General features: G+C 36.3%; 1 protein-coding gene across 22 annotated transcripts in view; it reads left to right on the forward strand.

Annotated features, from left to right (window-relative positions):
- The first annotated feature begins 2,383 nt into the window (after positions 1-2,383).
- Positions 2,384-25,571, forward strand: part of LOC113099097 (tumor protein 63-like) — a 44,641-nt gene continuing 21,453 nt past the window's right edge. For 3 of the 22 annotated variants that reach the window (XM_026264225.1, XM_026264253.1, XM_026264306.1), the window contains exon 1: positions 22,895-23,090. In XM_026264225.1, coding sequence (XP_026120010.1) covers positions 23,049-23,090 — 42 coding nt within the window. In that variant the 5' untranslated portion in view covers positions 22,895-23,048. Of the gene's footprint in view, positions 2,621-12,179; positions 12,321-12,695; positions 12,826-22,862; positions 23,091-25,571 lie in introns of those variants that run through there. The other 19 variants (XM_026264233.1, XM_026264288.1, XR_003289316.1 and 16 more) reach the window with 13 other exon arrangements.

Below are 25,571 nucleotides of genomic sequence, written 5' to 3' on the forward strand. Positions count from 1 at the left end.
AAATGTGCATTATCCAATGTGTGTGTTTGTCTGTCCAGACAGAAAGTGTAACAAATACTAATTTGAGAAAGACTATTTTGTGAAATGTTTGCAGTGAGATTTCAATAATATGTATTGTTCTATAGTTTTATTGGCAATTTAGAAAACTTAATTCAGGGTGTATCCAGTTGATAAATGCTGTATAGAACACAGCTATGAAAGAGTGCTTTAGGGTTTGCATGTAACAATTGTTGTGTGTTTGAGAAAATGACGTGATTCTGCAACTCCTTGAGAAAATATTTAGAATGCAACTGTAAACTGCTGACCCTGACAGATTATTTCAAAAAAATCTTTGATCTTTACCTAAACCTAAATCTTGGTAAACTGCATACAACAATGCCTTTCTTTGATTTACACAGCTGGTCTTTGATGGGAGTCCCTGTCCACCTTTCAGTCAGTATATAGTCTATATATTATACTGATTCAAGTTTCACAACCTTATATACACAAAACTTACTTCATTCTGAAACAGACAAGTACTTGATGTTCAATCAGTGAGTCAGATGTGGATTCAGTTACTGCTCTGACAGTAACGGATACTGCTCATCCAGTGAAGGATTCATCATTCTGATTCAGACAAGTAGCTTTTTAAATGATTCATTAAAAGAACTAGCTTGTTTCTGAATCGGACAACACTTGTAATGTCACTCATATGTTTGTATTTTGCTGTATTTTACTGTATCGGATTGCAAGCTCACTTTTACAACCTGTGTGCACTGAACGATTCTGCCTCCTAAAAGAGGTGCAGGTATCACTTCTCTAATGCATTTAGTTATTTAATATTCACCCAGTTCACAGAAGAAGTCTATGATAACTAGGATTGTGTCCATTGATAATTAAGTTAAAAGTATTTTCACTTCGGCTGTGGATATGTGGGAATCTGTCACCCCCAGTAAACCGGAGCCAAGTACAGCAGAGCAAAACATGTCAGTTAAGTTGGATTCTGTTCAGGAATGGCAAAACGGGGACCCACAATTTGTAGATGTTTGGAAAGTTATCTGCCTGGGTGTGTGCAGTGTGTGCTTAACTGTGTGTTGGGTGTGTGTAGGGGGGTTGGTCTAAAATAACTTGCTGCTTTGGCATGCGTAAAGGACATGAGATCTAGAGACTACTGGCTAGTTAGTCTCAAAAGGGATATTACCGTCAAAAACATCAAGTCAACATGATGTTAACGTTTTCAGTCTTTATAATGAGAATTTTAATCACATAGGTTATTGAATAATACTCAAACCTGCATATGGTTCATTTTTGGTATGGGACTCCCCGTTTTTACAATCCAGTCAATTCCTACTAGTCTTTTCCTTCATTTTCCACTTTTATTAGTAAACTTGGCTGCGAATGAGAATTCATGCACACGTGCATGTAAACAGCCATGTCTTGAACTCAGCAGTGACCCCATTATAAAGTGTCCCTTTATGGAGCATTATGGGTGGCGCCATAAGACAGATGAAGGATGACACTTGACTGAAGCTCTCTTTAAAGGTACAAAAGTCCAGCACACCAGATCGTGTTCCCTGGATACCCAGCATCTATTTATTATTCTTCTCCCCTCTGTGACCTCCCCTTTATTTTAAACCTCTGATTCATCTGCAATTCAACCCCTAAAAAACGCGAAACACCTCTAAGTTTACAGCCTCTGGACGATACTGTCAGAAGGCGTGAATGAAGTGAGATTTTTCAATATTTTCTGTGCAATGTATTGATGCCTTTTATTTTTGGAATCCCATCATACATTATTTTGTGTCTAGTGAACACTAAAGTATAGTGCAGCAGTTTATTTTAATTTAATTTATTGGTATCTAGCAAGCAACAAGTTGACATCAAAAGAAGAATATCCATTTGTTGGTTTTATAACAGCAGGAATCTGCCGATTAAGATTAGTCGGTCTTGTCACAGGTGTTTGCTCTGCATATTAGCGGATGAAGGGACGCAAGGCGATAAACTTCTAACACAGGGTTTCAGCCTTATTGACAGGTCAGGAAGCCATCATAGTCACTGAGGGCTATTTGATGTGACGTCTTTTTCACCTGGTCGGGTTAAAATAGAACTTAGTGGCTGGTGTGATGCAATCACCACGCATAGCTGAAAGCTCCTGGGATTCTGGATAGAAATTTTAGCCAGCGAATGGACGGTGGAATGTGCTTTTCAGGTTAGTGCTTAGACAGACATCGCTGGGGACATGGACTAGAAATGGAATGGGTGGGGGTTGTTGCTTAATATCTATATCCTAGCAACTGTAGGGGTATGATACCATGTCCAGTTGTTGTCAGGGATTGGTCAGCATGTTGGCATTGACGCCACCCCTTTGCTTGTGGGCTGTAGAAAGATTAAACCAAAATTAAAACATCCTCCACACTTGATTCACTCCTGTGCACTTGACCTTCTAGCACTTTAAACTGCCTCACAGTTTCTTTTTTTTTGTTTGTTTGTTTTTCATTTATTTGTATCTCCAGATCTGCTGTGCTACATGTGCTTGGGCCACTTGCCGATAACCTTGACGACCTCAGTAAAGACCCCAGTCTGGCAGTATGACCTCTCCTTATGCAGCAGTACAGTTCTGCCCAGAGCGAGCCTTTCAACGGTAAGACAGGAGTTACAGTTTGTTGGCCAGTTCTGAAGAGCCATTTGTAAGGTCACTAGGCTTATCTTGACCACTTACTTGGACATGCATACATGGTTCATGTGGTTTTATTTAAGTTGCTTCATTTGTAAATAGATATGAGCACATACAGTATTGCAATGCAATACCTGCCTGTTTCTATGGTCCAGAACAGTGTGTTTGTTTTTATTCTCCTCATTAAAGTGTTTCTGTCTGGACTGAGACATGCTGGAGGTGCTAACAGTCGTGTCTGGTTCTCCAGCTGCTGCCTGGCTATGATATTTATAGTTGTGGTGTTCTTATGGCGATAAAGAAAGTATTTTGTGCAGTTTAAGGTGAACTGTCCTACTTGATCCTCAGCCTGCTTGTTTGTTAGCTCTTCGTGCACTTGCTACTGGACATTTGTTTTTGTGGATCTGAACAGAGTTCAAATCTAAATAAAGCTGTATTAATAGCTAGGGATTCAATTTTCATGCTTGTATCGTTAATGATGTTCTAATGCCGTATTCCATTTCAATGGAGTATTGGCACCTCTTTAAAAAGGCAATTGAAATAGCAGTTTCATACACTACATGCGTTTTTAAATACCAGCTATCCTTAGCAGCTCTGAAGATTTAATCTATCAACTAATAATGGTAAAATAGGTTATATAAAATGAAAAACACAATTGTGTGGCATGTGGCCTTTATGTCATTTGGTATCTTGACAGTAGTCACAGGTTAAGATGGGAAAAATAAATGCTTGTTCATGTCTGATTCAGGTCTGTAAAATTCTCAGAAATATATTGTTTAATTGTACTTAAATGTAAAAATATTGCTAATCTTAATGCATGTAAATTTCATTTAAAAACAAAATAGAAAATGGTGCTAGTTGTCACTTTCTTTGTAGGCATGTAAAATAAAGTCTAATTTAATATATATTCAACTTTTCAACCCTAAAGGTTGTTCAATAAAAGAATAATGAATGAATAAATAATATTAATTTATGGGGCATGTTGTCTAATTATATAAGGAAAGTGGAGAAACCTGCACTTACACAGTATCTGCTAGATTTTAATCTTAAATACTGTAAAAAATAAATAAATAAAAAAAACCACAATGCAAATATAAAGTTCCTTTTTATGTGACAATTGAAAAGCAAAAAATGATTTAATAAATTGAGTAAATATCCAATTTAAAACGTGATGGCTTAAGTATTAGCTGAATTTGCCCTCACAACTTTTTTTTCTTCATTTTTTCCCCATTTCCTGAATGCTACAGTGTTGTTTTAACAGCTGAGGCAAGAATATCTATGTTACTGAAGAATAAAATTCACAAAAACTATTCTAATGTAAAGTTTTAAACTGTAATTCTTATTGTTACCACAATACTTTGATTTATGACATTAAGCAGCCTCACTTATCTCTTTGTTGTTAGGTCTTAGCCTATGAACACACGTGGGTATACCTGCAGAGACTGTAGTTTTTGTGACTGATCCAGCTACTATCAGTAGATCTAATGTGATGTGTAAAGAGTAAAAATAAAATCTGAATAAAATAAACACAGGTTTCCTTAAAAGTCAAATTCACAAAAAGTTAAACCCTCTTGGAAAGAAAAATAATAAAATGGTTGAAAATGCTGTGTAGGTGTTGTAATTGAGTAATATTTAATTGCCAAACAGTTAAATCATATTGTCACACACCTGTTTACTCTGATATGCGTGTACTATATCTGTTCTGTTAGGAAAAAGCATACTTCACATATTTACCTCATTAATTTATCTCATTAATAATGCTATTTTATCAAAGCTGATTGTGTATTTCTTACAACCAACAGTGATTACAGACAGTTATTTATTATATTTTAGAATTCAAATAAATCTAATATTAAAAATAACTAATGCATGACTCTTCTTTATTGGCTTGCAGACATTTGTTTTTTTTATACTTTTACATTTAAAAATGAATAAATAACGAGCGAAGAGGGAAACAGAGTGAAATAAGTCCATATGAAATTGTATAACTTTTGGACAGTTCAGTCCTTTGCCACATTTAACATTTAAATGGAGGTGAAAAATCCTGGGGGCCACCATTCTTTTGTCTGAGCCACAATGTCCATCCTGCAGCCCCGGGATTGAGGGATGAGGGTCGGCAGATCCCTTTGAACGTTCCCCAGCCTCTGATTAATGAAGATAGTGGAGAAGCCCCTCTCACTTGTCTCCCCAGATTGCAGAGCTCTGTTTGTTTTGATTGCATTTTCATCGCTGGATGTGCCCAACCTGTCAGGAGACAATGGGCAGCCCTGTTAAGCTGGGACTTTTGACCCCGTCCTGTCTGCGAGGGGCCTGGTCTGTGTTTAAGTGGACGCAGTACAGCCTCTCCCTCAGGCAGAATGCATAACTCCCCCAGTAACCAGACACCCACCCACAGCTTCCAAAGAAGCTACCATTAGAGATAAAGCCCACCCTAAACATATCCACAGTGAAAAACTACAGTTGACTCTTGTCTCCAAGAAGTTTATGCCATTTTTATAGGAATCAAACAACGAAGCTAAGCCATTTTTATCTTTTCTCTACCTTTTTTTTTTATTACCCACTATGAGGAAAAGAAGCAGGATTTCTTGGCTAAATTGGGGGATGTGTTGACTGATTTGAGATAATGACAGATGTGGCAGCAACAGTGTTAAAGCAGAATTCAGAGGAAATCTGAGCATGGTTAGGGCTTTAGGTATTTGACAGAGAATGACAGTGTTCCTTTGCTGCATGACTCTAGAATTACTCATTATCAGGTTGCACTATTTGTTTTATCAGGCTTTATGATTGCTATTATGTTTGATCCATTTAATAAGTGAACATAAATGATCTAGATGTTTAAGTGAAATGGTCATTCCAACTTTAGCTGATGATGGATCAGAAATCTGCCCATAAACTTCACCTGTCATATCTGTGGGTGTAAATCAAAACTGGATATTTTCACGCATGGGTGCTTCAACTTTTCTGGGACCATGATGTTATTCTTGGCTGAAAATCTCTGTAAACTATATTGTATTTTTATTTGTTGTCTAGCTTCAGCTCGTCCTTCGTTTTTTGACCTTTTGCCGGGCTTGCATCCTCACTCGACTTTAATTGGATAAGTCCCCTGGCACAGGTTTGATGATGATGATGATGTTGATGTCATGACACCAGGGCTGTCAACCAGCTCTCTGTCCTCAGTCAGGGATCTGAAACATGTGTGACCTGAGACAGCAGCCACTCAGCACCTGCTGGAGACCTATATAGTCGTCATGCTCTCACCAACCTGTAATGCTGACAATATTAAATGCAATAACATATCAATGAGCGAGAGAGACATGTAATTCATATACAGAGGGCTGCTGAACCTTGTGTAAGTTATTAGCCACTATACATTCTCTGACATAAGAGAAGTAGTATCTTGTTTTGTGGTTTTGTTGAGTGTGATATCTAAAGCTAAATCTAAGCATACTGATGTCTTGAAGCTGTTAGTACCAACAAAGGCTTTTGTACAAAGTAATAAATACATTTCAGTAAGCGTGTTCAATACTTTTTCCCTGGGTCATTCCATTTTATTAGAATTTCTGAAATTATTTGTATTGTTTTCTTAGTATGTTGTTACCGAAATCTGGTAAAAAAAAAAATTCATGTCAACTGCACCTTTAGAAATATATTTACTGAGAAAAATGGTGATGTGCTCAATACTTATTTTACCCTCTGTATGTGATATAAATGGCAAACCCCTGTGACATAAACACTTTACTTAAGTTGCTTCCTCTGGTTTATTGACCGTTGTTTCTTATTGAGTTGTTTAAAGGGCTTTTTAAATTAAAATTTTGCTATTATGCCATTGAAATGTTGTTATGTTGTTATGTTTCCATAATCCCAACTAGAATTAAAGGGATAGTTCACTCAAAAATTTCAAATTTGCAGATAATTTACTCATCCTCAGGCCATACAAGATGTAGATTACTTTTTCTTCTTAAGTAGAGCAGTAAAGGTTTTTAACTAAAACCGTGGTCCTTGGAGATTCATAAAATGTCAGCTGCCTGTTTTTTTTTAGATAGAAAAGAAAAGAAAAGAAAAGAAAAGAAAAGAAAAGATAAGCATATCAAGGAACACAAAATTAATATCTGTGGCTCCTGACATTATATTGAGGTCTTATAGTGAAACATTCGATCTGTGCAAGAAATTGAAAATTTACATTATTGTACAACATTATTGAACTATCCCTTTAATCTTTAAAAACACTAATAATTTGATTACACCGTTAAATGTAATCTTTAGATAATTTTGAAAATTTATGTTTTTTATGGTGTTCCTTAATCTTGTAATGCTTTAATTTAAATGTATTATTTAAATGTAATGCTTTAAATTAATTTATTAATTTTCAAATGTATTTATGTATAGGGATTATTTGTTTAAAAATATTAAGGATAAAATAATTAAAAAGTAAACCAACTAATTCTAAAAATATTATCTACATGTGATGGAGTGATGCTGTTTGTTTGTGCTAACACAACTGATTTATACATGGAAAAATTTATAGCAAGATTGCTTTTTCTTAACAGTAAAATATACATCTCTTTTTTTATTTCCAGATGCATCGACTTAAAATCATGAAAAAATCATGCAAAAATGGCAAAACCTAAAAAGTAGCAAAATCATCTCAATGTTATACCCAGTTCTGTTTATCTGTGCAAGATCCCACCCCTTTTATAAAAATGAGATCCAATAAACAAGTACTCGTTGTTCTTTATAGCGTCATTCTTTTTTTTATTGTACTTGTAATGGGTGACTTATTCATTAATACAACTTTATGAATAGCTGTCAGTAAATTAGGCCCCAGCTTTTATTTTGTATTTACTAACTCCCTTAAAAGCCCCTCAGACTGTTCATGTTCACAGTGTAAAATGCATTGGGGTTTAGATTTGTATCTTACAATGGGAGGTAGGAATGCTGAGGTATGGACCCGTGGACACACCATGACAATTGATGCATTGGGCTAGGCATTTGTGCGTCTTCCAGTGTGCCAAATGACAATATCTGTGAGGCTTAAAGTAAACATTAGAGTTGAAAAAGCTTTTATCCGCAGTGACAGGCCTGGCAGCACACCGTTGTCCCAGTAATTCAACTCTAGCATTCACTTTGTGCCACACCTCTTCAGCTAAACAAAGACAAAAAGAGTATATACTTCATGGAACCAATGGAAAGAAAATGGAAAAGAGGAATTTTTCATGGTATTGAAGCTAAATTCCAAATGCTTTTTGCCCCTCCCATTTTCTTCCTTTAATAAAATGGGCATATTTTTAATTGGTTTGATTACATTGTAAAAAGTGAACGTGCATTTCACCCCTTAAAGGGATAGTTCACCCAAAAATGTAAATTCTGTTAACAAATTTGACTCATATAATTCCAAGCCTGCATGCACAAGAGGCAAAAAGGTTTAGTTAAAACCCATTGCCCCCAACTGATTCCCTATTTATATTGTACATAAAAAAAGCTTGAACTGTGTTCATTAGGAGAAAGAGATAGTTCAAACCAAAATGAATGTCTGTTAATTGCTCAAACTGATGTCCATCCAAACCTGTGTGAGTCTCTTTCTTCTGCTGAACACAAAAGTTATTTTTAAAGGGGTCCTATTATGCTTTTTTCAGTTTTTTAATTTTAGTCAGTGTGTAGTGTGTATGTTTGGGCATAAAATAAATCTACAAAGTTACAAAGGGTTTTGTGATATCACAAAGCCATTAGGATATCATTATTTAATTTTAAAATAATTCACGCCTACAGAATGGTTGGGGGATGGGGGAGGGGACACGTGGTAAGAATATTGAGTGCATCAGACCAGACGTGCTTCATGTTTTGTAGTTAGTCATTCATAAATAACAATAAAAATTAACAGTAATGCATACAGTATTTACATTACCTTTTGAATTATAGATTTTTTTTTATAAACAATACATATTACCATTGCACTTATCTGTACATAGTAAATGCTGTTATTTTTTCGTGGATGGGGGTGGATGGGTACATGCGATTGCGAATCTCGAAAGTGAAACTAAAAGCAATCGTGAACTCAAAAGCAGTTTCAATGCCATGTATAAAAGGCTCCACGATGGCCGCAATTTATATAATTACCCAATGTGGTATAACTGAGAGAGAAGGATTAAATATATATTTTCCTCCCATGTCGTATTTATTCCCTAGGGGTTTGTGTTCCATATACACATATGAGGAGGGGGGAGGAAGGGACATGATGCTGGCTCAACAACTTGATCTCTATTAGCCATCGGCGATGGACCATGCCATTGGCCCAACCCTAGTGAGACTTAGGTCTCTGCAGAGCAAATGTGGGCTTTTATCACCATGTGGGTGTTTTCAAACTGCTGGGTGTTTCTGAATCATGCAATCTAAATGATTGCCATACCCAACCACACCCCTAAACCTAACGTCACTATTACATCAACCAATCAGTTATCATGGTGTAAAAACACCTTGATCTAGTAACTCCCATTACTTTCCTGCAGAGACCTATACTTGACTCTAGTTACCAATCTAATATGTCTTGCAATATCCATGCGTACAAAGGTTCTTGTTCAGTTTTCTCTGAAACTAGAACAAATTGGTATGGTAATATTGATATCAGGGTAGACGGAACTTACTGCTATGACAAGAGGCGGGATAAGTACTGAAACACGTCGCTGTTCACCAATCACAACGCACTGGGACAGCTAACCAATCACATCGCATTTAGTTTTTCGGGAAGGCGGGCCTTCATCAAACCCGGAACTAATCGAGCGGTTTGTGTCAGGCTGGGAAGAAAGGTATTGTAATAATGTCAATTATGTGAAAATAATGCATTTTTTTAACCACTAAGCATAAAACATGTTCTAGCACACCCCCAAAATAAAATCAAGACTTTGTAAAAGAGCATAAACAGTTGACGGTAGCCATTGACTTCTTTAGTATTTTTTCCCCATACATTTCCATTTGTTATCTATGTTCTTAAAAATCATTTATTTTGTGCTGAACAGATGAAATGGACTCATACTGGATTGGAATGACGTGAGGCTAAGTAAACGATAACCGGGGGGCAGGGTTTCATATTTTGTTGAAGGGCGCCGCCATTGATTAGTGTTGATTACATCTGAGGCGTTTAAAGACTCCATTTGTCCATTAATTATTTCTAAAGATACACAAAAATATATAAAAGGCTCCATTACCTTGCATCTTACGTTATGGCCCCGTAGAAGCAGTTTTTGTAAAAATAGGCTAACGATTGCGTCATAACCTGCGACTCTCTGTCACACAGTAGAGAAATTATCATATGGACAGGAGGAGAAGCTCGCAGGCAATCTTTACTGTCTATGAGGCAATCAGGGGGACATGGAGGCATGAAGTCAAGGGAGAAGCCCATAGAGAGTCCATAAAAATGTGCTCCTGTTCACGCTCGCCGTCTCTGCAAGATTCGGTGGGTGATTCAGATTTCTCAGAGAAGTTGCTAACATCACATCTACGTCATCAAGCTCAGTTTGAGTCTGCTACTCTGACCCCCAGGAAGTGCGTGCTTCTAATTGACTTCACTTGTCTCCATTGAATCCACTGGGGTCGCTGTTTCCTTTACTTTTACTGTCTATGACGATAACAGAATTTTCATTTTTAGGTAAACCACCCCTTTAACTAAAAATTTAAACTCTTAAAAAAAAAAATCTTAAAGGGATAGTTCATGAAAAATTCTGTAATCATTTACTTAATCTAAAGTTGTTCCAAGTTGACTTACTTTTTTTTTTTTTCGCTGTACTATGGAAGTCAATGGAGATCAGCAACTGGTTACCCATATTCTTCATGTCTTATGTTCCACAAAAGAAAGAAAAAAAACTCATACATGTTTGGATCAACTGACAGTGTAATTAAAATTTTGGGGGTGAACTTTCCCTTTAAATACTGTAAACTAAATTTTATCTTCAAAGGCTGGTATGGAAGTGTCATTTTACAGTGATATCAAAGACTAGTGTTGCTTTGTGTATTTGTCTAGGATACAGTAATCTGACATCCTTCGACCTTAAAGCATTCAGCATTTATTAGGCATGCCTACATAGCTTAGTATATTAATATCTCTCCACCTCACAGAATGTAGGGGAATTCCGGCCCCACACCCGAGTGCCAACGTTAGATTATGGGTTGACACCCCAACTCACAGACGCTCACACACACATACATACATTTACTACCTTCAACCCCATCCACAGCCAAGCCCAGTTCAGCCACACACATTCCAAATGCTGCATAGCGGTGGTGTTGCTATCATATAGACAGCGAGGGGAAATTCCGCTCTACTTGGTCGTCAGCGTGTGCTGCTCCTCAGCAGGAACAATGAGACGCTGGGCTCTGGCTTGGTGTCGTATTTCAGATGGAGAGGGTGATCGTGATTTTACTGACAGTCTTATTCTCTCTTCTGCTCCTAAATATCATGTTAACACTGGTTATTGGTGTTGCGTTTGACAGGCACAGAGCATTGCCTTTTGTGGGGGAGAGGTAGTTAAGAATGGGTTGTGTTTTTACATTCCGAATGGGTGCAGTGCCTTCTTTCCACCATTAATGTGGTAATGAATACTGTATCAGTTTACTAAATGAAATTGGAGTTCAAGTCTTTTGTTACTATAATTAACAGTATTGCAACTCACATCACTGTTTTTGTTTCTCATAGTTAGGATAAGGGTTTTTTTGTAACTCCTACACCACTGGTGTGAAAGCTATTGATGATTTTTCAAATTGTGAAGCTTGTGAATTTTCTTCTTCTTTTTTTTTTTTTTGGTCTTAAAGGAGCTGTAAATATCTAGTGACAAAAGTATACAGGTGGGGTTAGATTCAGAGCCAGTAAGCAATGTTATTATAGTTAACTAAAACTATTTAAAACATTTTTATTACTTGAAATAAATGTTAACTAAAATAACTAAACATATTTTATTTCAGCTAGTTGATAAGCATTTCTCAATTTCTTTGTGTAACTCGATTGCACAAAATAACTAAACTTGAAATAAAAATAAATAGATAATTTGACAGTATTTATAGAAATAACAATTTACAAACCAAAAAAAAAAAGCACAAAAAAATAACTGAATCACAAGTTACTAAAATGAAAATGAAAATTGATAATATAAAAATGTTGAAATATTAATAAAAACTATAATAGTATCTCAGTGATGCTACAATAACGCATCCAAAAAGTAACTACTGGGAGCTACCATCTAAAATTAATGAAAACCTGGCAACACCCTTAGAAACCATTCAGAAAACCATACCAACTGTATTTTAACGCCCTGGAAACCACCCACAACACCCTCCAAAACCCTTGAAGTAAAGATTTTGCATGGCAAAAGCAACACCCATATTTTCTTTCGATCATTTGATATGTTTCCAATACCTGCAATCTTGGAAATTTATCAAAATACTGTTAATTGTTTTTCTTCACCTGAGAAACAATTTACAGAGAAATTGTGCCCTGATACACTAGGCAGAATTACTGACTTAAATTTTCTTTCCATCTCTTTAGACTGAGAGAGCCAGCAGCAGCAGCCTGTCTCTCGTGGGCTGAAGGTTCTTTCCTGGCCTCCATGTCACAAGGCCAGGGCTCTCAGGGTACAGATATCCTCGGACAAGACGTCATCAACCAGCTGCTGGAGATGCTGGACCAGTGAGTTATGAATTAACTTACAAATTCACTCATACTTGAATAAATATTTAAATAAAAGCAATAAACCAGAAAGTAAAAATAAAATAAAACTAGTAAATTATTGACGTGTGTCTTATAAGAATATACAACTTGAGAATTTCTACTTTCATGTTAATTCAATTTATTACTTGCTGTTACTTTGTAATTGTGATATTTATTATCAGCTTAAGTATAAAAATGGTTTAAACACCATTTATTAGTGTTTAAGCAGTCACCCACTTATTGGATGTTATTTTATTTAACAAAAGTTTTAATTAATACATTTTACTTAATCTTCTTAAGAGTAAAAATATGCAAGTGCAAATAATTAAAGGAGACAAAACTGATCTGTTTTAGGTCTGCGCTACATTCAATGCAGCCTATCGAGCTCAACTTTTCTGAGGGCTCTGCAGTTGGATCAGCATCCAATACCATACAGATTAGTATGGACTGCATCACGATGCGTGGGTCTGAGGAGCCAATAACAGTGAGTACTTGATTTCACTAAACGCATCCCGTAAAGCTTTTCACACATTTTCAAATTTCATTTTCACCAAAGTGCAATAACAAGTTTGCATATTGCAGTGCATTAAGATCTGAAGAATTACTGTGGAACCCTTTTCTTGGCATGTTTCAAGATGGCAGATTATGCAAAATGCAAGTTCTGACTCTCTTGAATGAATAAATCCTCTTTAAATATTCAGTTTAGGTAGGTTTTTATTTTGTTAAAAGGCAACAAAGCAGATTGTTAATAACTGGTTATTGACTCAGATTATCTCCCAAATGTATATACCTCTTATGTAAAGTAATAGTGATGCCTGTGAATACATATAAATGCACACGTATAAATAGCCCTCTAGACTGTTTTATAAATTTACCATGACTGTTACTTCACATAGCATAAAACTACAAACAGCGAAGTTATTTAAAAATGAACAAAAGCTATTAATACATAATATCTTCTCAAAACTTCACTTGTTTTCCTATTACTTACAGTGCTCAAGCATTTAATTGTTGAATTCTGTCAAAATCCCCCACAAAGTTTAAAGCAAATGTTCATGGGGATTTTTCTAAAACCTCCTACTGAATGGTCTCAGATGGGCTGTTTTTTTGATGGTAGCAGTAGATAATTCGATTTTCAATACAATAACATCCCTTTGAACTGCTGTTATATTTTTGTCCAATTGTTTTAGTGCCTTTTAATTTTAGTTTGTCTAAACATGTTAGAACCGCAGTCAGACATTTTTCAATGTGTACGAAATTCGTAAGTAGAGTACCGTAATTATTTTATCACTTCTGAAACCTGGTTTTGTTTACTGTGTTCACTCAAGTGAATAATTTCAGTAGTGGGAAATTTAGTGGTAAGCCCCAGGAAAAACAGTTACCTTGCACTTGTATGTGGGGGTGTTACTGTTTATTGGGGGTGTTTGTGGGTTTTCCCTGGTCATTCTGGATAGTTTTGGTGGCAACAAAGTCAAAAGGTCCAGGTTCAGATGAACACGCTATATATAAAGTCCTGACGGTAGCCTTGTTTTGCCATAATGGAACGTCCTGTTTGAAGGGCTTCGGCTGTAGCATTGTGTCATGCAAGAAAAATCATTTTTTTGGCTGAGCCTAAAAATCTACAGGACTGAAGTGGATCAATGAATTATGAAGATGGGGATTTACAACAATACTACACATCAGACAGTTTCTTCTTTGGCGTAAGTTAACATTTTCCCCTTCTATACTCTGGACAAAATTTGTTTCTAGTTGTGATCTTTTGATCTGTAGCACCGTTTAACAACTGTTAATTCATAAATTTGATGAAGGTCGTGTAAAATCTGTGTAGATTAAATGTATGACCTGTAGCTGAGGCTGAGGCCTTGTTTGTTTTCTCTGGGTGCGCAGGAGAATTAGGTTGGTTGTGGCTCCCCTCCCAGCAGAGGAATGTAGTTGTCCGGTAGTAAAGATGGGGAAAAAAGGGAGAGACTGAGCAACGCTTTCCTTCTCTGACCCTGAGGGATTATCTTTTCTCTTGATCTGGTGATTAATGCCCCTCCATACAACACCACCCGCCCCCATCTTCCACGCAGTAAAGATCGGGTGTGGTGTGCTAACACTGGCACGCTAACACACCGTCCCTTGCCAGCTCGCATTCACGTTGATCGAAAACCTAGAAAAACTGTGGCAACCTGACAATCGTTTGCCGCAAAGACGCTCCTTAAATTCTGAGGAACAAACTTTTAGACAGCAACAATGGGTGTAGTTGACGTCCCATTAAAGGAATAGTTCACCTAAAAGTAAAAAAATATATATTTTTACTCACCCTCATGTCATTCCAAACCTGTAGGACCTTCTTTCTTCTGTAGGAATTTTGAAGAATGTTGGGGTCCAAGCAATATTGGACTTATTAAATGTACAAAAAATACTGAGACAGATTTCCTTTTCGCTTAACTGTCTCCTAATAACCAGCTTATGAGTTTTCGATGAACTCCTTCACCAAAAGAAAAGGATATGCCGGCTTCATTAATGGATGATGTGCACTGTTTGGTGCCCTCAGGGTCCTCTGTGTTTGTATTGTGCAGGGGTGTTGTATTTTAATCTGAAATCGCTCTTTCTTGGGTAGGTGTGCTTTCTCTGTAGCTGCAGGGCAACAATTTAGAGCAGCACCTGCCGCTGTGACTGACTGAGGCTTGCGTCCTTTTCTGTCTGTTTGAGATCGGGGATGGGGGAGGAGAAAGAGAGGTGTGGAGTCAGGTAGAATGGAGGAATTTGACAGAGGAAAGCTTGTGTCCTGACATCAAACTGTTCAGCTGATAACATGGTGAGATGCAGCAGCTAAATGTGGAGAAATCGCAGATATATTTATTGTTCCACATTTTGTTATTAATTTCAAAAGACATTTGGCCTGGCGTAGCCTCGTCTAAAGTAGTGACGCTCAACCAGGGGTACATAAAAGTGTGTGGTGTGGTGTTTTGTTTGTATATATTCAGCATTAAATACTTTTGTGTGGGTGACACCAACTTATATAAACACTCCAGACAGAGGTGGATTTAAGCTTGACGGCTTTTAGTTGTATCACTCACACTTTTCCACAATGCACAGTGCTGCTTTTTTTTTTTCTCCCATCAAAACCAGTATCAACCTAAATAAAGTGACACAACGATTCTATCTTTTGCAAACCGCTTCGGTTATAAATAGGCACTGACAGATTGGTGAGAGAAAATGGCTCTGCATTAAGTACATTTTTGGCTCTGAGTGTTGCTGAGCAGCAAGAATTCAACATATGTTCCTTGAATAAATTGAAGGTGGTGAGGCAATGGTTTGTTTAGGCTGTGTTGTGCCCTAGCCCTTGATTAGTCATTTGCAGTGTTCTTTTCAAGTAGAGCCTGACTCAGCATTAGGCAAGAACACATAATTAAGGCGTGCTTCCTTACCTCCATCCATCCATCCTGTAGCTACTGTTCATCTTATTTTTCATCTTTAACATTTCTTTTTAATTATTAAATGTTTGTGTGATTTAATCAAATTTTCTTAAATTGCTCCCCATTTATTTAAAAAAAAATATATATATATATATTTTTTTTTTTATGTGTAAATGTCAACGTTTTCATAGTGCTGATGCATGTTCAAATCACCAAAACCACTTAAAAATGTTTTCTTCAAGAAATATTTGAATGAAAAGCAATTCTGTTCGACTCTTGATTTGAGATTTAATTCCACAGTTTAAATCACGACTGCTAAATCACTGCTGACTCTTCACCCCACCAGTTTGCCTCAAGCGAAATGAAACAGTACAGACTAATCCATGTTAATATTTACCTCTCTCTCTCTCTCTCTCTCTCTCTCTTCCCTCGCTCTCTTTCCCTTCCTCCACACTCTTCCTTTTACATGGTTTTCTCTTAAACAAATATACATCAAAGCATTAGGACATGTTAAGTATTTGTAAGAACTATACAACTCTGTATAAAGACAACACTAAAAGAAGAAATTCAGCAGTTACCTTTGACCTGGTTTTTTTTAAAGGCACTGCATTGTGGAACGATTGTGTAGGAGTTGGCTTTTTTTCTTTTTTTTTCTTGAAAAATGTCTGGGAGCATCTAAAAGGATAGCATTTATTGAGGTCAGACATAATGATTTGAAACGAATAACTTTTAACTAATAACAGAACATAACCATCCCTCGAAGAATCAAATGGATCAAAACAGGATTGGTGAGGACTAGTGCCAATTATGCTGTAAAACAATTCTGAAGTTCAGAGTACAGGTGTTGACTTTTGCTCTCTGATGTCCACAGGTGTTTAGTCTTTGACATCACAAACGGCTTATTATCCTGAACTATAGCACTATCACCCATCAGCTAGTGAACTCAGTTAAAGTAGATTCCCACATAGTTGCATTTTCAAAACTAAATCCATTGAATAGAAAAATCATCATCATTATTATAATTATTACTTTATAATTATTTATTTTGCAATATAAGTAACACAGATCCATTGGGAATTATTTGTCGGAACATGTAACCAGCAAAATATCTTTATGTAAATAAATTATTTTTTATTTCACACTCCTGCTCCACTTCTTGAACATTTGTCACTTAAAACACTAGCCATAAAATATATATATAAAAAATAAAATAAATAAAAGATACCTCTTATCCCTCTTTATTTCTTACTCTTCTATTAAAGGGGTGATGCAGAGTTTCTTGAACAGGTGTCTCTCAAAACACTAGCCACCTGACACATGAGACCTCTCTAATCCTAGAGTTGTAAGCCCAAACAGTCCCTTAAGTGTCCATATAGATCTAAGTACAGCATCCTTTGTCTGAGCCACCGGGACGCTTCAGTCGGGTTCACCACCTTTATGCAGAGCCTGTTTATTGCCTGACAGCAGTTGCCTAATTTAGCCTAATTGTTTTACATGTGTGAATGAATATATATTTATCACACACACACAGGAGTTGACTTGACGAGTAGAATCTTTATTCAGATTGATAGGATAGGGTGTTTGGGATGTTTGCTTTTTGTGGATAGGACAAAGTGGATAGGAAACAAAATGAATCAATAAATCATACAAAAGGCCACATCATTATCTAAATTTAAATTTAAAGCCTCAGAGAATCCAAGAGTCTTTGAAATGCATGCGATTTCATATGCAGTTGATAACCAGAACAGTCTGCCATTTGATCTAATGATCTAATCTACATATTCTGTTTTATGAATGGTCATGCCTCCCTAAAGCAAAATAATTTTAGGCGCTTACTACTTCTGACTCTAGTCTGTGGTATAATTTGTGATTGTTAGGTGGGTCAGGTTTAGGGATCCAGCCCTTTGTGCACTTTGACTATTGTCACCTGAGGCTGTCCTTTAATTCTGTCACCTCTGACCCCCATGGGACACATAAATAACTTCTTGACCAGGAGTAGCCTTACAAGGCAGTGCAATAAATACTTTCAAAACATTTGACATTAACACCTGTTAATAAAACATGCAGACAGTACAAACAATCTAGATTATAATTAGATTATAGGAATAATAAAAGTGCAGACAAATATATAGAATTTCAAGAAAACTGAAGAAGCCTTTACAAAGTCTGCACTTATTTGATCAGAAATAGAGTATAAACAGCAATGATGTCGGTGGGAAAAAAAAAATAAAAATAAAAAACCAAACATTTATAGACACATTGCTTACTGATATAAAATGTTTTATTACTTATGCACCATGCACATTTCTTAATTTTAAGCCTAAAATGTGTTTTAATATCACTACTGTAAACCTGAATAATATTGTTCTTTAAATGCAAGATATTTAAAGTGTACCTAAAGTATACTTGCAATAGTTCCACTTTAAATATAAAAATCAAATATACTTCGGTTTATCTTTAGTTGGACTTCAGCACTACTTCTGCACAATTAAAGTCCATTAAGTACAAAATTTGTTTTTATTTATTTATTGGTGCTTAAGAAACTCTTCTTGTTTAAGTAAAGAGGAGTTAACTCTTCTATTTGATTCTACATGCCATAACATTTTAGTAGTAGTTGATCCATTTAGGGTTACACGTCTTAGGTTAAAACAAAAGTTTAATTTTGGCTGAATGACACCACTCGTGATGTAAAACAAGAGAGTAGGAGAGCTGAACGCAGGTGGAAAAATATCTTACGATATTTTAAAGGAAGGTTTGCACAAATATCAAAAGACTGTTAAAACTGAAAAGTCTAAGTATTTATCAGATATTATTTCTAACAGCTCACACAACCCTCGTATTCCTTTCAGTACTATTAATGCTGCTTTGAATACTCCTCAATCAACTTGTTTGGAGTCCTCTCTTGAGATGTGTAAAACGAAAAAATGTTAGAATGTTAGAGCATTTTAAACATGCAATAATGGAACCATTGATTAAGAAATCAAATTTGTATACTTCGATTCTTTAATCATTTTAGACCTATCTCAAAACTTCCGTTCCTTTCCTATATATATAAATAACGTTATTTTTACTCAATTACAATCAAAAGTCAACATGGTTTGCAGGAAGTTTTTCAGTCTGGTTTTAACTCACTCCACAGCACAGACACGGCCCTGTTGAAAGTTTTTAATGACCTGTTACTAGCTACTGACTCAGGTGATTATGTTGTCCTCATGCTCCTGGATCTTACGGCTGCATTCACTGTAGACCATAACATCCTGATTTCTCGGTTGGAGCATTGTGTTGGAGTTAGAGGAAATGTGCTGGAGTGGTTTAGATCTTATTTGTCTCACAGATGTTTCTTAGTCCGCATTGGGGATTTTGTGTCATCCTCTACATCTCTCTCGTGTGGTGTCCCTCAGGGTTCCATTCTTGGAACTATGTTATTTTCATTATGTTTACTTCTGTTAGGGTTCATTTTTAGGAAATACGGCATCTCATTTCATTGTTATGCAGACAACACACAACTTTATCTCCCTTTGAAACAGAAAGATGCAAACTCTATAGCACCACTGTTGGTCTGTCTTGAGGAGTTTGGAGTCCTGGATAGCTTCAATTTTTTAAGTTCAATGAAGAAAAAGACCTCCCACAAACATTTACAGATGGTACAAAAAGCTGCTGCTCGTCTGTTAACATGCGCGCAAGCCTGAACAAATTATACCCATACTGGCTTCTCTTCATTAGCTTCCTGTTTGTTTTAGAATTGATTTTAAGGTTTTAGTTTAATGTCTTTAAATGGACTGGCATCAAGTTGCATTTTTGATTTAATACAACCACATGTGATCCATCAGGCACACTTAGGTCAGCTGACCGTTTACTCTTGTTTGTAACTCGAATAAGGCTGAAAAGCAGGGGTGACCAGGCTTTTGCTATCGCAGGTCCAAACCTTTGGATTAACTTGCCCCTGTATGTTAGACAGGCACACTGCACTTGCTGTTTTTAAATCCAGTGTTAAAACTTAGTTAAATGCCAGAGTATAAAATTAAGTATGGTGTTTTATGCAATTTGTTAGTGTTAATATCTGTAATTATTTGCTGTGTGTATTTTTTTTTTTTTTTTTGAGCATGCTTGTACAGCACTTGAACAATTGTTGTTTTAAAAAAAAGTGCTCTGAATACATTTTTATTTCATTTGATTTGAAACCATGGGCGTAGGTTTGGTCTCAGCTTTGGTGGGGACACCCCCATAAGAACAACCCCCCCCCCCACCCCCCCGTATAATTATACAGTATAACTGTATAATCTCAAAAATCCACTCTCAAAAAAATTAAAATCTGAGACTGTGTAATGCTGAACAACCAAACGTTTTATTAAGATAAATTATTATGTACATTAGTATTTACACTAACAAAAAATACTCTGCCACAAGGAAACAAATCTAAATAAATAAATAAATATAATAAACTTTTTCTATTAGAAACACTATTTACCCTCCAGTACACTCACGTTTATGTTGACTGCAAGATTCTAAGTTAAGGTAACTTACAGGCTAACTGACATTCAGTTACTTGCTAACGTAGAATTCTATCATCCTGGGTAATACTATGACCAGTTAATACTATTTTCCACAGAATATGCATTTGAAAGCCTGGTCAGTCACTACTGCTAGTTTATTTTTGTGGCTAGCTAGTTATTTTGCCTACTTACACTCTGACTCTGCTTTATGAAAAAGCTTCTTATGTCCCCTTTCTTCTTCTTGGGTAGCATCTACAAAGTACAAAAATTAATTTTGTAAAAATTTATTAAATTAAAATGTTTTCACTCTGGCCTTTGTATGTGGTAGAGAGACAGTCCTTGTAACTTATCGTCGGCGTCGTCAACATGTGCGCGTACACAAACCACCCGCTCGCTGCTAGTGCAAGCACAAAAGTAGTCCCGGCCCGCGCGTGTAGCCTGTCAGATACCCCACCGCCAATCAAATTACAGCGTTTCTTGTACTGTCGTCGTCCTGGCCGTTAGAATTGATCCAAATAGCAGTGCAAAGATCCAAATAGCAGTTCAAAGGAGCTTGCTAAATATTGGTGGGGACAAATTTGTCATCTCAAAATATTGATAGGGACTAGTACCTAGCGTCCCCCCCTAAACCTATGCCCATGTTTGAAACATCCATTAGCATTTTATTTGTACATTTTCCAGAATTCTTTAAATAAAGTTCAAAAGATCACATTTATTCTAAATAGCTATTTTGTAACATTGTAAAATGTTAAAAATATTTTGTAAATTGTGTACTGACACTTTTTGTTAAATTGAATGCACACTTGCGGAATAAAAGTATTTTTTTAAATCATACTGACTTGAAACTTTTAAACGGTGTATGTAGGTGTAACATGGTTTCTTACAGATTTATGGAGCTCTACAGCTTTGCTTCCAGGATATTTAATACTGTAGTTAGCAGGTTTTCTTATTTCCCATGATAACTTTCTATAATTAATAGAAACACCATATAATGAATTGCATATTGCGAGTAAACATGGAATATTTATATCTGATCTTTTAAAATTATTTCTGACTTTTGCAAAAGTTCCACTGCAGTCAGCTAAATTAATCTCAACATCTTGGCTGAGTTAACAGCAGACGCCCACAGTGATTTAAGTGCTACTGCAGTGAGGGCCTTAACCCCCTATTGTTATTTGCATCCACTGTTTTTCTAATGTAATTAGACGTTTGTTTAGCTAACTGTAATTACCCCCCATCAAAAGTGCTCTGAATAACAGCTACTCCCAGGAGGGTGTGAGCTACTGTTTTGAAGTATTTTGAAGCATTTCTTGGTGTTCTATTGGTGGTAATAGTTTAAATGTGTTTCTATGCTTGTTTAGTGCCATATCCTGTAAAAGTGACTCATAGTGCATTAATATTGCAGTGCATTAAGTGGCATGAGACTACTGGGGACGGGACTGCCAACCTTAGGAATACATAAGTGGACAGTTTTAAGTCAGTCTGGCAAACGGACCAAATTTACCACATTTGGTTGGTAGACTTGATTTAAAAGTTTGTAAAGATGGTTTTGAATCAATTGATGGAGTATCTGATTATTTACAGGGCAAATATCATAAATGAGATGTATGGCGTAGAGTAACACTTTAACAAATTTCATGACTGGTCACCTTGCCATTTATGTAGTGCATAAAATCACATTAGTTATTTGAGCTGAAATGAGATTTAACGGCATTTCTTCTCTATCACCTGATGTATGATTCATCACCACATAATGACATTTAAATATTCACAAAGAAGTGGGTTGGTTCACCCCTATCTGAAACAACATTAGTGTATTCAAAACAAATCTACACCAGTCATCTCTGATAGATACAAGCTGTAAACTGTAGTCTTATTGTTTCTCATGAGACAGTCATAGGGCCATGCTAGAGGCTCTTTGGCTGCTGAGAAGGGCTCATTCTTATGCAAACAGGGACTATGGATGCTACTACTAGAGAGAATTCAGTGCTCTAAGGTCATTGTAGAACTACAACGAAAAATCCCTCAAAAAGCAAGAGAGAATTGTGTGTCTGGAGGCTCTATGTTTCAGTGCAAAGTCATCATATTGTCCTTGTTATAGTTTATGATGTCATCAAAAACTAAAATTATTTACAAAAAAATTAATTAATTTTATTTTTAAAAAAATCTAATGTATAGGTCATTTATTTAAATTAATTTAAATTAATTAAATTAATTTAAATTAATTGTGCTTCGTTACTGAATTAAAATAACTAAATAAAATGGCTGACCTGATATAATTACTTTTGACTAATGTTTTTAGGTGTTATCGCCTGTTTCATCATCACATTTGCACAGATTTCAATTAGATGCATTTAATTCCCATTTTACTTATTTGAAACCTTTAAGTAAAATAAAATGACTTCATAAATAAAAAAAATACTTATTTGTCTAGATAATGTGTAAAAAAAAAATACAATTGTGAAAAACAATGCCAATTAAATAGCTGCTTTGGAAAACATCTAGGTCTAGTGCTTCGCAACTCCTTAGGGTTAAATCTTAAAGGAAGAGCCTGAAGACGGGCAACACCTTCCCAAAAGTAGGGTGTGGTATTGGACTCAGGTATTGGACAGGTAATTTCTCAGGACCTCCCTCTCCGACCCTGGTATATATGGCAATCCCATTGAATTCCTATAGAGACTTTAAGCTTGTCCCGTTCACCTCTGTAGACCACATTACACTTTTAGGGGATAAAAGAAGAAAAACAAGGGGTAAGAATCCTGGAGCCTGTGGAGCAAACAGCGGCTGCACTGCTCAACCTCAGCGCCAATATGTTGTACCTGGAGACCAATCCTCCCACATCTTACAGTGAGGTAAGGTCTTTGTGCTACCACTGCCCATCTGGAGATTGAGCTAAATTCTGGCTTCTCATGGAACTCTCTGGAGAAACTGGCAAGAGTGGCATCAAAAGTAGGCCTTGTAAAGGCTTTAGGATATATATTGTGTACCGTATGTTTTTTTGCTTCTTATGTTGTTAACCAGAAACATTTGACAGGATGCTGTTACTTATGAATATGTTGTGATTTGTGGTTCTAGTGTAACACGTCGCACATGATTGAAAAAAAAAAAAAAAATTATTGGCTTTGATTTCTTTGTGCACGTTCGCCAGTTTGATTTATATCAACACTTTAGAAAGTGAAATGGTTGCATTTAATAATTCATTGGTTTGAACTGTGATAACGAATTTTACAATGATATGTGGGTGTGAAAAATCGGACGTGTGTCTATGCAGATAAAAATCAATGTGTATTGCCGTAATGCTATTTTGTCTACGGCGTATGGTGCTCTTGGGTTGAGTCAAGGTATTTTCAAATAATGGATGTGTCTGGGATGGTGTGACTGATAATCTTGTTTGTATAGAACAATGGGCTGAGACTGCTTTGAGAAAGTACTAATGGAGTCTACTTTTACTTAAGCTTAATATCACTCATTGAATGTTTACCTTTGTTTACAAACCGTTGCAGGAATATATATATATATATATATATATATATTGTGTGTGTGTAAATAAATTTTTCGTTATGTGCAATTCCACTAAAGCCTTTCTTTTGCTTAATTTGTGCAATTGCACTTAAGTCATTTCAAGTCGTTGCACTCCTATATCAGAAAAGGGGAAAAAAACAATTAATAGTACTTTAAGCCCATATAATTGTGTGAGGTGTCAAAAGGATCAGATTTCCTAGCTAAGCTTGAATTTCGTGTCCGGTTGCTAATGTGTTTTCGAATTATCATAGATGATAGTTATCAAATGTCAAAGGTTTTTTTTTTTTTTTTCTCACTGCAGAAATATGCCAACACTGATACATTGAATGCACATTTATTTAGCTTTTTTATAATTACTGATTTTTTGTTATTAATTAAAAAAACATATTCAGCTAAATAAGTTGTCAAAACATGAAACAGAACTTTCAGTATAATGTATAATGCAACATAAGCTTATATCTAGAGCATTCTAAGCCATCTAAGATAGCGGCCGGATCTGTGTTCATTGTTTAAAAGCACCCCCATTGTTTCCTGACAGGTGGTAGTTCAGACTGTGATTTCAGTGCTGCCATTCTCTTGCACAAAGCTGTTGTCAACACAACACCGTTAGCTCAGAGACAAACCTGTTGGTAGAAACACAGTCCAGTCAACCCCCCCACAACCCCCCCCCCCCCCCAAACTGTTGTTTTTAAAGCTGTCTTAAGGTAACCAATCCACTGCCCACACAGCTTTGATTAATGCTTTTAAACGCTCTGTTTCTCACTCTTTTTAATCATGGTAGGGGTTACGGGTCCGTAGACACGCATGTTTTGTGTTGTAAGAGGAGACATGGAGGTGCAAGGAATTTGAGAAAAAAAGATGGTACTGTTTATGCAAATGTTTTAAATGATGGTTCAAATAGATAAAAATGTGGTAACTTTTTGAATTTGTTGCATTTCAAGTGTTTTTTTTTTTTTTTTTTTTTTTTTTTGAGGTGAGGTGAGGTGAGGTGAGGTGAGGTTCGATTACTTATAGTTTTACGTTAAGGTTTGGTTTTGCTCTTTGACAGCAGGTTATCCCTAAAGCTGTCCATCTTTTTCTCATCGTAAGGGCTTCAGGTTAAACTCCCGCTCGTCTGACTGATAGATTCTGGAGCCACTTTGAAGAATATGTCCATCAGAGTGAACCTGAGAAGTCTAGGAATTGTAATTGTTTTAACTATGGTGAATACAGATACAATCATCTGCTCTCCCCAGCCCACTGGGTATGAAGTGTGAAGAAAATAACACTCCCACCTAACTCCCCCACCGCACCCCAATTTAAGTGCTTCATGCTTTCTACCACTATGGTCACTCATCAAGGCCTCACGGATGTTCCCAACACCCATCCCGGGTTACAAACTGCCCAGGTCACTGGAGCAGACCCAGGAATGGCAGCCACCCCCACCCCACCCACCCAGGCCAGGGCAGTCTCAGCTCCTGTCGCTACTCTTAAGTTAGGAGCCCTCATTTTGCTCTCAATCTCTAGACTTAACTAGTTGTTAGAATGAAGTAGCAATTTGGTGGTTTTGACCATTAGGGTTCATCTTGTGGAAACGGGAACAGACAGGTAGCATTCGAGGTTGAAAATCAACTGTAATTCTGGCACTGCTGACATCTACAGCACATTATTAGAATCTATTGTTAAAAGATGCAACGGCAGTTCTCTGTTTTACCCTGGAATTCAATTAAAACCTAAACAGAAATCTTGATCATTTGTTATTTTATTGTAACATAAGAAACCGCTAAATATTGAACTTTAAGATTGTCTTGATTTTAGATACAGCCATATCT

Source organism: Carassius auratus, chromosome 6, assembly GCF_003368295.1.
Source record: "Carassius auratus strain Wakin chromosome 6, ASM336829v1, whole genome shotgun sequence".
Taxonomy (NCBI): domain Eukaryota; kingdom Metazoa; phylum Chordata; class Actinopteri; order Cypriniformes; family Cyprinidae; genus Carassius; species Carassius auratus.